General features: G+C 44.6%; 1 protein-coding gene across 6 annotated transcripts in view; it reads left to right on the top strand.

Annotated features, from left to right (window-relative positions):
- Positions 1-8022, top strand: part of ASCC1 (activating signal cointegrator 1 complex subunit 1) — a 97738-nt gene extending 89716 nt beyond the window's left edge. For 3 of the 6 annotated variants that reach the window (XM_032312784.1, XM_032312783.1, XM_032312780.1), the window contains exon 10: positions 631-768. In XM_032312784.1, coding sequence (XP_032168675.1) covers positions 631-753 — 123 coding nt within the window. In that variant the 3' untranslated portion in view covers positions 754-768. Of the gene's footprint in view, positions 1-630; positions 769-7498; positions 7658-7842 lie in introns of those variants that run through there. The other 3 variants (XM_032312782.1, XM_032312781.1, XM_032312785.1) reach the window with 3 other exon arrangements.
- The last annotated feature ends 4829 nt before the right edge of the window (positions 8023-12851 follow it).

The following is a 12851-nucleotide window of genomic DNA, read 5'->3' as shown; positions in this document are numbered from 1 at the left end:
GAACTGGGACCCAGTACATTATAGTATATACATTATAGTATTATGTACCAGTACATTACTTGGATTAACTGAACACCAGTACTTATTTTCAGTTGTACTACTTTACGTTCTGAGGGTCAGTTTAACTCAGATAGACCAGGAATCATCGTATATTTCACAGGACTTCGATACTTGGTGAAGTCATGTTGGGCAGCAGATAGTTTGCTGTGGCCTCCCAGTATAAGAATTAGGTTTTTGTAAAGGAGAGATCTTTGGAGAGAGGAGCCACTACCTTGTCTAAGAAGAAAGAGAACAAACCTCATTTGGGAAGCCACGTGGGCGGAGATCCCCAACAGGTTTGTCATTATGCTCTTGAGGACTGACCATTCATTTGGTTTCGTGGCTTGAGGTCACAAATAGGAGAAGGCTCCTCTCCACCCTCTTTCCACCTATGTCTGAGATTAATTACACATGGAGTTACTTCTGGTCTTCGATGGTCATGCCATAGGGCCTAGAAGGAAGAAGTAGAAGGTCTGAAATGAATGCAAGGAAAAATGACCACAGTTAGCCTTTAAGTCTCACTATTTGTTTTCTTTCAGTGTATACCACGACATTACTAGAAATCAATAATTCCCTCTGTGTTCTCCCTAGGAAACAACCATGAACAAACTAAGAAATGATAGGCTTCACAGATCATGTGAACAAGGGACAGCAGGATGGTTGGATTTTCTCTCGTACTTCTCTGTCAGGGAAGCCTTGGTTTTGATCTGTTAAAAAACCAAAATTCAGGGACGCCTGGGTGGCTCAGTTGGTTAGACGACTGCCTTCAGCTCAGGTCATGATCCCGGAGTCCCGAGATCGAGTCCCACATTGGACTCCCAGCTCCATGGGGAGTCTGCTTCACTCTCTGACCTTCTCCTCGCTCATGCTCTCTCTCACTGTCTCTCTCTCAAATAAATAAATAAAATCTTTAAAAAAACAAAACAAAACAAAATTCAACTGAGTAAATTTGAAGATCTGATTGATTTTATTTAATGATTCGTGAATCCAGCAGCATCCCATCTTAGCAGATAGAAGGGAGCTGGAAGGAGCTGTACCAAATGAAAGGCTTTTTATAGGAAGAACAGGGCAGAAAAAGGAAGTTTCCAGCCAAAAGTGGTTTATTTCAGGCAAGGTCACCTTCCTTTAGGGGAGGGCAGGGGTCTGTCAGGCAGATGAGCTCTCTGGTGCTGACCCTGGAATTCTAGATTGACTGGTGAAAGGTCACATTCCTGGAAGAGGCTGAAACTCCAATTAGGTTAAATATTAAGTCTTGGTTTGCTGATGTGGGTCTTAGCACAGGGGACTCCATTTGGGGCCTGTTTTTATTTTATTTTTAACAGACCAAAACCTTCATCTTGGTGGTCCACATTTCTCTCTTTACTTGGTGAAAGGGAAAGTTTATTCCATTTCTAAAGATACTGTGAGTATTCAGTAAAGGACAGCAGCTGTGTGCACAACAGTTTTCAAATGTCATATTTATACTTAAAAAAAAAATTTTATTAATTTATTTGAGAGAGAGAGAGAGAGCACAAGCAGGGAGGAGAGGAAGAAACAGGTTCCCTGCAAGCAGGGAGCCTGATGCCAGGCTTGATCACAGGACCCTGCCCAAAGGCAGACACTAACTGACTGAGCCACCCAGGTGCCCCTCAAACATCATATTTATATACTTAGATTTCAATTTTTTTTTCCCAAATGATTCGTTTTTTTAGATTTTATTTATTTATTTGACAGAGACAGCGAGAGAGGGAACACAAGCATGAGGAGTGGGAGAGGGAGAAGCAGGCTTCCCGCTGAGCAGGAAGCCTGATGCGGGACTTGATCCCAGGACCAAAGGATCAATCCTGGGATCATGACCTGAGCCAAAGGCAGACGCTTAACGACTGAGCCACCCAGGTGCCCCTAAAATTTTCCTTTTAAATTGTCCAAATTGGTACTTATTGCTTGCACGTAGTATCCCAAATATTTGAAGTTTTAAATCCTAATTTTATTTCCTTATCAAATATTTGTAGTTTTGTGTAGCTGTTCATTGTTATGTTCCTTTACAGCAGGCTTTTTAAAAAATGCTGGCTTCCAGCACAACAGGACTGCGTGTGTGTGTGTGTGTGTGTGTGTGTGTGTGTGAGAGAGAGAGAGAGAGAGAGAGAGAGAGAGATGTTTTCAGAAAGAAAATGGTTTAGGTTTCAAAAATCCCAAGGGAGTTGTTATAAAACAACAGTGAGGAGAAAAAACTCGCACGATTTAAATACCTTGACGTGATTCTTTTTTAATTTAAATTTTTCCTGCTAGGTCTTTTATTTCCCAAACAATAGACTGCTCTGCTCTTCGTGAACTACTTTAGGCTGGAGAACACAACCAAGTTTCTTTTTTCTTTTGTAGTTTAAGCTTTTTTTTTTTTTTTTTTTTTGTCTTCTTTCCCCTTTCAGGTACCTAATTAAATAGAGCCCCTCGAGTTCATTTTCATCAGGGATTCAAGTAAAACTCTACCAGCCATCTGATTCTTATACCAGGTCCCAGATAAGAAGTGGCAGGGAAAGTAGGAGTAAGCAGTGGAAGAATGTGTTCATCTCTGTCTCAAGGTGGTGCTGGGCGGAGAGCCCTCCCTGTGGCTTAAGCAGGGATGTGGGAAGGGATTGGGGGTGCTGGGGTTCAAGAGCCCAGACTCCAGGTAGGCTTCCCGGGTTTAAATCTCTGCTTTGTTTTCCTTTTCCAGCTTTATGAATCTCAGTTTCACACCCTTTATTTGCTATGTACCCGTGGGCAAGTCACCTAAGCCCTTTAAACTTCAGGTTCAGCTGTACAATGGGAATTAAGAATTAGTATCTGCTGCTTGGGGTTTTGAGGGTGCAGTCAGAAGGTCACGTGGAGCCCACAGCAGGACGCCAGGCACACAGGCTTGCCGGGTCAGGTGGCCAGTAACAATCTTTATTTTATTAGCGTTATCAGTACTTATGTATGTATGACTCACTCTGCTCTTTTTTTTTTTTTTTAATTTTATTTATTTATTTGACAGAGATCACAAGTAGGCAGAGAGGCAGGCGGAGAGAGAGGGGGAAGCAACCTCCCCACTGAGCAGAGAGCCCAATGTGGGGCACGGGACCCCAAGATCATGACCTGAGCCAAAGGCAGAGGTTTAACCCACTGAGCCACCCAGGCACCCCACTCTGCTCTTTTAATATACATTTAGTAGCGCTGGCATTAGCTGTGTTAAAACTCCCCTTTACTATATATTTGAGCTTGCAAAAATTTAAATCGACCTGGTAAAAACCACCATAAACAAAGTCAAATGACAAATGGGTGAAGGGCTGTATTTGCAATGCATAATGTAGACAAAGGGCTCATTTCCTAATATATAAAGAACTACTCAATTAAAAAAATGAACATTTATAAGGCTTTTTATGGTGATATTTTTCCATTTAACGGTGCTACAGATTTCGTGTCATGAATACATACACTCAGAGCAAAACAGGAAAACCCTAGGTTGGAGGGGGGCTCGGGACACATATATCCAAAGAAATGTCCATGAGTGTGTAAACAGACCTGAAATTTTTGTTTGTGTTTCCCCATAAAAGTAGCTCGCTCTCAGAAATGTTCTGTTGCTGTCTACAGTACCCTCCTGTGTATCCTGTCATCCATGATTTTCTCATCTCCTTTTCCTGGCTCCCCTGCACCCAGAAAGTCACAGAGTCTTTTCTGGGTTTCATTCAGAGTAGTTCACAACCGCTTCAATCTTTTCAGGCATGCAACTACTATCTTAGTCAAAAAGTGATTCAGTACCTTTCTGGACTGCTGGTTTCCCTTACTTTCCCTCGTCCCTCCTTCAGGCACCACAGTATACCACACCCAGGTCAGTTTTCCGTAAGACGGTTTTTGTGTCAGCCCACCAACCTGCTCAGAATCCTTCGGTGGTTCCCTACCATCTAGAATGGAGTCTGCCTTCTGAACCTGACCCTCAGGGTCCTTTCTTGTGATTCACTGTTCTTCTGTCTCTAGCCTTACTGAATCTTTTTCACTGTGACTCTTTAGGGACCCTCTAAACACTTAACCTGGTCGGCATGGACTGGCGCACTGTGCCCATTTCTGCCTTTATGCTGCCCAGCTCGGCTCCCGTCTCCTCCAGCCCGCTGGCTGTCCTCTGTGCCTTCCGCGCCCATTGTTTTCTTGCCTCGCTGCATGTATTAGCTGTCTGGACCTCCCCTCTCACGTTTAACTTCTGGCCCCTATGTTGTTTTAGGTAAATCTTTTTTTTTTTTTCTTTTTTTTTTTTAAGGTATACCTTTTCATTGAAGTAGAACATAATCCAGAGGTGCCCAGATCACAGAGTAGATCAGTAACTTTTCACAAGGTGAACACACCCATGTCATCCACATTCCTCTCTTCTGATTCATACCCTGCCTCCCTAACTAGATGGTAAGCCCTTGAGAGACAGAACTACATCATGTGCCTTTGTGTGAAAAACGCATGGAATCGGGTGCTCAGTGACATTCCACATCAGGAATTTGAGCTAAGAAAGGGATCTAGGGGGGTGCCTGGGTGGCTCAGTGTCTTGGCCCTCTGCCTTCGGCTCAGGTCGTGATCTCAGGATCCTGGGATCAGGCCTTGCATCAGGGAGCCTGCTTCTCCCTTTCCCACTCCCCCTGCTTGTCTCTCTCTCTGTAAATTAAGTCAATAAAGTCTTCAAAAAAAAAATTAAAAAAAAAAAAAAGGGATCTAGACTTTAACAGATAAGAAACACATAGAAGGGGTGCCTGAGTGTCTCAGTCAGTCAAGCGTCTGCCTTCTGCTCAGGTCATGATCAGGGTCCTGGGATCAAGTCCCACATGGGCTTCTTGCTCAGTGGGGAGGCTGCCTCTCCCTCTGCGTGCTGTTCCCTCTGCTTATGCTGTCTCTCTCTCTCTCTCTCTGACAAACTAAAAAAAAAATTTTTTTAAAAGAAACAAATTTAAAGGAGTATGTGAAATTTCCATTACTAACAGCAAATTCTTTCTTGACAACTAGTTACAATTGAGATATGATTAGAGAGAATATAATTTGGTGAGTCTGTTCAAGGGTTTCTAGGTGGTAATCTGTAAGTAAGACCTTCAAATCCAATCTGAACAAGCCCATGTCATAGCTTTCACTTTTCAGATAAGGTACACAGACATGTACAACGTTAGTTTTCATTGTCATTCTCTCTGGCAAGTATTTATTGACCATACACAGTCTACTAGGTATGGTTCCAGCGTATGTTAGTATTCAGCTGTGAATAACACCCAAGATTGTTCCTCTGAATAACACCCAAGATTGTTCCTCTATATAGAGCTTGTATTTTAATGAGTCACTAGAAATAATTGATAGAACTGAAAGAAAGGCTTTAAGACTGAAGGTACACAACAAGTCCTAAATAGGAGGATGGTGAAAAATGGTTACGAAATCCTCATCAACATACAGAGGGAATAAGAGCATGGAGATAGGAGGGGCCCAAGGACGATCAGCCCCGCTCTAGGGATATCTGGTAAGAAATCCGTTTGTTTAAGGTACGAAAGACGGCAGCAACTCAGAAAGGTAAAATAAGTCCAGAGGTAAGGAGAGCAGAGAGATTTCAAAAACATCATAGGAAATACTTTATTTTCAGCAGAGCCTTACAGTGTACAAGGCAGGGACTTTGACTCGTTCATCCCCCTGGATCTTGGCCACTCTGCTCACGTTCGCACTGTCATGCAGCTCCTGTGGGCCGGCCGTGAGTGTAGACCGACTGCAGAACTCTTCCCCAGGCTGCTCTTATCACCGTTTTTGGAAACAGGGGATGGACGGTAGAGGACCCCTAGGCTGCTAAGCCTGAAACAGTAACTCGTTGAAAGTATTATGAGTTCCCTTTTTGTTCTGTTTTGTCTTGTCTTTTATTGCCCCTTTGGTTATATCTTTTTTGAACCTAAATGGCTTCAGTTTGCAAAGCTATCAATCTGCCAGTCTTGTTGACGTGGCTTTCACTTCGAATTAAGGTTCAACAAAGGGATTAGCAGATAACCATTCCAGGCTGTGTTTCTTTACACAAAAGGGTGGATATGGTTTGAACAGGCTGCCAAAGCCAGGAAGAGAAGTTAATTGCGTAAATCAATGCAGCCAAGAGCTGATCACCTTTATGAAAGACAAGACCATGCAGCATACAACCTCTAAATAGATCTTTGGGGTCAAGTTGATGTCATGTGGAAGAATCAATATTTACTGGGCTTTATAAAGTTAGCCTTAATGAACCCCAGGCATTTTGCTAGGCCGCTAATTGCAGGAAGAGGGAAGGCGACAGTGGCTGAAGTCCATGGCTATGGAGCTTATGCAAAAATAAGTGTAGAGACAGTCACTTGCTTTTGTGCAAAGGGCCCACCCTAGATTCCACCCAAGCTTTTCTTGGGTATGTGTATGGAAAGGCTGGCTTTCTTGGGATTTTACTGACATTTTAAGAAACAGCAGTTCTTGCATCGACTTTACACTTCAACACCGTTATCTAAGCAGTTAACTTTCTGAGATGAGTTTGGTTTTTTTTTAAAGATTTTATTTATTTATTTGACAGAGAGCACAAGCAGGGAGAGGGGCAGGCAGAGGGAGAGGGAAAAGCAGACTTCCTTCTGAGCAAGGAGTCCGAATCAGGACTCGATCCAAGGACCCTGGGATCATGACCTGAACTGAAGGCAGATGCCTGACCAACTGAGTCACCCAGGCGCCCATCTGAGATGCGCCCTGATGTCATTTTGGATTGTGCCTTATAAATGTGCTAATCACGAGGGCAGGTCCCTGTCAGAGTGTAGCTCATTCTTCCGTCTGACACACTTTAAAGTTTTTAAAGTAAAGAATTGTAGTAAAGAGCGTTTACTTTAGGATGCTGGCTTCAGTTCAAGTTGAGTAAAAGTTTTTTTGATAAATATTATCATTTGCATGTGTGATATCGTCCAGTAGAAGGCTGTTTGGTATGCCTGAATGTTCTGGATTCCTCTCGGGGTTGGCAGGATCACTGGTGGGTTAGGAACCTTATCTTCTATTTATTTTAATGGGTGCTTCTACTACATGTTGTTGACTAGGTAGAGGAATGCAATCAGATTTTGTCCTGTCTGTAACAAAATACTGACGCTGTAGAGTCAGGAACTGAAAGTCCAAGCAGCTTTGTTAGGTGCTGTGACTCAGAATGTAGCCCCAGGATGTTTGTTACAAGTTCTTGGTCATGGGTGCTTAGTAGAGAAATTTTGGAATTGACCTTTCAGCCCTCTTTCTTTAGTGTCTTTCATCAGTGGAGGTTTTAAAATGCACCAGAGAGAAGAGCTTCTCTTCTCTTCCCTCTGCCACTCCTGTCCCTTCTCTCCAGGATGGTTTTTCAGAACAAACACTGAAAAAAAGCACGAGAGGTTTGTTGGGATTGTTGTAGTGTTTTTACGAGAGAATCTGATGGCTGCTATTTTCATCTGTAGTTTCCTCTGGATATTCATTGTGGGTTTGTATTCTTTCTTTTCAGCTCTTTGAGAACTTCTACTTTGGAACCCTGAAGCTCAATTCAATTCACATCTCTCAGAGGTTCACGGTAGACAGCTTTGGAAACTACGCTTCCTGTGGGCAAATTGACTTCTCCTGAGGTGGATCTTGGGAAGTGCTAGAGGTTGAACATCCTCACCGGGTACTGAGGGAAAATACCTCTGTTTGAATTACTGAAGAGGGAGGGAGAAATTTGGATGGTGACTTTCGTGGGTGGCTCCCCACACAAACCATGGTCTCTCATGGTTGTCCCCAGTCCTCAAACTGTCAGTTAAGGTGGCTGTGGGCACAAGGTAGTGTAACCCGTGGTTTGTTCATCTTTCACAGGGTCTGCCTTTCTTTCTGAAGCTCTCCTCTGGAAATGTACATCTCAAGCCCATTGGAGCTGAGATTCACGTTATTTCTTAAACACCTATGGATTTTGCTACAGCCATTAAAGTCTTTCATAGTAGTACTTTACTTTAAAAAGAGAATTAAAGACTGGTTTTGTTATTCTCTCCACCTAAATCAAATGTCTGCAGTTCTTAGAAGGTTTGATTTTTACTTCCCTTTAGACCTAAACTTTTTTTTAAGATTTTATTTATTTATTTTTTAAAAAGATTTTATTTGTTTACTTGACCAAGAGAGATCACAAGTAGGCAGAGAGGCGGGCAGAGAGATAGAGAAAGGGGAAGCAGGCTCCCCACGGAACAGAGAGCCCGATGCGGGGCTCAATCCCAGGACCCTGGGATCATGACCTGAGCCAAAGGCAGGGGCTTAACCCACTGAGCCACCCAGGTGCCCGGAAGAATTTATTTTTTTAGAGAGAAAGCGAGCAGAGCAGGGACAGAGGGATAGGGAGAGAGAAAACCCAAGTAGACTCTGCACTGAGCATGAAGTCCAGTCTCAACGACCCTGAGATCATGACCTGAGGTGCAATCAGAAGTCGGACACTTAATCCACTGAGCTACCCTGGCGTCCCTGTACCTTTTTTTTTTTTTAACATTTTATTTATTTATTGGACAGAAAGAGAGACCGCGAGAAAGGGAACACAGGCAAGGGGAGTGGGAGAGGGAGAAGCAGACTTGCTGCTGAGCAGCGAGCCTGACGCGGGGCTCAATCCCAGGACCCCAGGATCACGACCCGAGCCGAAGGCAGATGCTCAACTAGTTGGGCCACCCAGGTTCCCCTGTACCTTAACTTTTAATCACGACCCGGAAGTTCTTTTTTAATATGGTAAAAACCACACGACATATAGTTTACCATTTTAACCATTTGTTACTGTCCAGTTCTGCGCTGTTACGTGTCTTTTTTTTTTTTTTTAAAGATTTTATTTATTTATTTGACAGAGAGAAATCACAAGCAGATGGAGAGGCAGGCAGAGAGAGAGGCAGGCAGAGAGAGGGGAAGGGAAGCAGGCTCCCTGCTGAGCAGAGAGCCCGATGCGGGACTCGATCCCAGGACCCTGAGATCATGACCTGAGCCGAAGGCAGCAGCTTAACCCACTGAGCCACCCAGGCGCCCCTGTTACGTGTCTTCTTGATGAAGTTCTGGAACCTAGGTGAGACTTGGTGGGCTGAGGTCCGGAGCCGATGACCAAGAAAGAATTCTTGGGACACCTTTGGTGCAAAATGGTGGTTTATTAAAGCATGGGGACAGGACCCGTGGGCAGGAAGAGCTGCTGCCCCGGGTTCTGAGGGATGGCAGGTTATGTACCCTGCGGTTGGGGGAAGGGGAGGGGGAAGGAAGGTTTCAATGGAGTTTTCATATGCTAAAGAGGGCCTATCTGAGGCCTTGCCCTTGCAATGTTGTCTTTAGACCGGCCATTAACATTAAGATAGTCGGGAGACTTTTTGGTGGGATGTCGCAATCCTGCTATCAGTCGTCTTTGTTAATGAGATTTAGGACATTGCAAACCAAGGGAGACTACTGTCTAGCAGGATTGTGAGCTCTGCAAGTTAATTACTTGCTTATTGTTCATGGCGCTCAGGGCTGCCTGAGGGATGCTACACACAGGACTGAGGGGGAGTGGATGGAAGGGGGGTGCAAGGCGGGTGCAAGGCGCCAGCTTTTGCTTTGTTTTCAGCCAGCCTCGTGCTCCCTCATTATTCTCATTGTTCTGAAACATCTCCAGAACTTTCCTATCTTGCAAATCTGAAACTATACCCATTTAACAACTCTCCATTTCCTTCTCCCCCAGGTCCCTGGCAACCACCCTTCTATTTTCTCTATGAATTTGATTACTTTGGATGCCCCATGGAAGTAGGATCATACAGTATTTGTCTTTTTGTGACTGGCTTACTGCACTTTAGCAAAACATCCTCAAGGTTTATCCATATTGTAGCACTTGTCAGAATTCCCTCCCTTTTAAAAAGGCCGAATGATATTCCTCTGTACATGCACACCGCATTTGGTTTATCTCTTCAGCCACGACTGGGCTCTTGGGTTCCTTGACCCCTTGGCTGTTGTGGATGTAGTGCTCAGTGAACATGGGTGTAGAGGGATCTCTTGGCGATTCTGCTGTTAGTTCCTTTACTGCTCAGAATTTTATCTTTAGCAAAATAACTGGAAGTTTTTATCTTTTACTTTGGTCTGTCCTCTTCTGAACTTGGCACCCTTTTATGTGTGTTAGGTTCCCATTCCTTACCTTCCCCTACCCTCCAGGCTTCCCACGCCCCAGATGGCATTATGGCATCATGGCTCTTTTATATTTCCTTCAAGGCAGCAGCAGAAGAAACAGTGAGGATAGGGGCAGGAGGATATGGGGTTCCCTGGGATAAGGGCAGCTGCAGAAGCTCCTTCCTCCTTGCTGGGGACTGTTGGGTGGAGGGGGCTTGCAGCACAGCTTCCCTGTGCTGCCACGTGCTCTTCTGGGGCGCTCCGGCCTCAGGCTCACCCTCATCTCCTCCTTTTCACATCCCTCTTCCTCCATGTCCCCTCTTTGTCTTCCCTTCATTCCTTACTCTCACTTTGATTCTCTCTGTTTGAGAAGTCTCCTTCTGAACCCTGTGCATTAAGGCCGCCTTGGATTTGTTCCTCAGTGTGACTGCACAGATCATTGGTGAATAAATGAATTTCCAAAGCCACTGTGTTTGTGCTCGCTTCGGCAGCACATATACCAAAGCTACTGTGTTTTTCTCTAGTATTATCGCACAGTTTTAGCTTGACCCCCTTTGTCGGGGCGTGTTGGGACACCATGCTGCCCTCACGGACGCCCTAGCATCACTGTATCATTCATCTGGAGCTTACATAGGAGTGCCTGCAGGTGGTTTCTCCCCCAGATGCTTTCTTCTAGGAACGTTCGTTTTTTATTTTTGAGGTTGTACCTCGTTTACTGCCAGAGGTTAGATGGCACGTGAGAAGGAGTGCTCCAAGGGATAACACTGAAAAGTGGAGCTTGGTGTCCTCATCTCATCCCAGCACTTCTCTCCTATTGGTTTCTTTCCGACACCTGCCGCCCGGCAGCCTTGGCCCCCAGGAAGTAAAAAATGTCTTATTTTCAATGTCAGAGATGTATGACCTGTGTTTCCAGTAAATCTTTTTTTTTAAGTTTTATCTTTGGAAGATGTAACCTTGTATATCCTAAATTCTTTTTTTTTTTTTAAGATTTTATTTATTTATTTGATAGAGAGATCACAAATAGGCAGAGAGGCAGGCAGAGGGAGAGGGAGAAGTGGGCTCTCCACCAAGCAGGGAGCCCGACGTGGGGTTCGATCCCAGGACCCTGAGATCATGACCTGAACCGAAGGCAGAGGCTTAACCCACTAAGCTAACCAGGCATCCCCAAAATCCTAAATTCTGCATTTAAGGACCTATTGTATTACTAAGTAATTTTTCACAAGTAATTTACCTTTTTCACTCTCCTTCTCTCACGACTCTACAGTGGATTTTTCCAGAGGCTACATGACTTAGCGACATCTTCACTCTAATGGTTAATAAAGCATGTACTTCGGTATTTTTCTGTTTCCTAGAACCTTGTAAGTTGTAATTATCCAAGATTCGGGATCCCCTCCTGCCAACTTGTAGTGGGGTACATGTTGGAAGATTTGCTACTTGTGTTTATAAACAAATCTCCTTTAATAATAATCACGTAGCAATTCATTCTGCACTAGAATAAAATTAAATCGCAGCTCCCATCATTCTCAGGCAGTTTTTTGAGACACTGACTTCACCATCAGATCCTTGAAGAGCAGGAGGGAAAACGGTCTCTCACTGCAGTTATCGCACAAGATCTGTGTTGTTACAGAAGAGACTTCATCACGGGAGAATAATCTTGATTTTTGGGGAGGGGACACAAGGAGTTAGTCCCGGACAAACTCCATAGCCATGGTGGAAACATGTGGAAGTCACTTTTTGTGGTGGTTATGTTTAAGTGAGCTCCAGAATTTACTAGAGTGGACACTGCTGAGAATTCAGCTTCGTAAAAACCCAAAGCTTGTTCTGATTCACTCCTGCGCCGTGCGCTCTCCCTGGAGTGGAAGGGAACCCCACAGCACCAGGGTGCTGAGGGAGGAACACCTCTCAGATGCTCCCTTGATGCCTCCAGGGAACCTGGATACTCCAGGACACCACAGACGAGAGGATGGGCTGCCGTCGGGGCTGTTTTTATTGATGGCTTTCTTGTTGTTAATAAAATGTTCCTTTTTTTTTTTTTTTTTTTTAATTTAAAAAATGTATTTGACAGAGATCACATGTAGGCAGAAAAGCAGGCAGGGGTGGGGGGCGGGTGGGGGGAGGGTGGCTGGGAAGCAGGCTCCCTGCTGAGCAGAGAGCCCAATGTAGGCCTCTATCCCAGGACCCTGAGACCATGACCTGAGCCAAAGGCAGAGGCTTAACCCACTGAGCCACCCAGGCGCCTAAAGTGTTCTTTTATTTATTTTATTTTTTTTAAATTTTATTTATTTATTTGACACACAGATAGAGAAATCACAAGTAGGCAGAAAGGCAGGTAGAGAGAGAGGGGGAAGCAGGCTCTCCGCTGAGCAGAGAGCCCGATGCGGGACTCGATTCTAGGACCCTGAGATCATGACCTGAGCTGAAGGCAGAGGCCTAACCCACTGAGCCACTCAGGCGCCCTAAAGTGTTCTTTTAAACCGAAGATCACATACGCTCACCTTGTGGCAGGTCATCAGCTGTACCCTTTAGGCTTTGTGCTCTTTTCAGTATGTATTTTATATCGGTTTAGATGGTGGTTTAAAAACAGATTTCAGGGGCGCCTGGGTGGCTCAGTGGCTTAAGCCTTTGCCTTCGGCTCAGGTCATGATCTCAGGGTCCTGGGATCAAGTCATACATCGAGCTCTCTGCTCAGTGGGGAGCCTGCTTCCTCCTCTCTCTCTCTGCTTGCCTCTGCCTACTTG

The sequence above is a fragment of the Mustela erminea genome, chromosome 14, assembly GCF_009829155.1.
Source record: "Mustela erminea isolate mMusErm1 chromosome 14, mMusErm1.Pri, whole genome shotgun sequence".
Lineage (NCBI taxonomy): Eukaryota > Metazoa > Chordata > Mammalia > Carnivora > Mustelidae > Mustela > Mustela erminea.
This window is presented reverse-complemented; position numbering and strand designations above follow the sequence as displayed.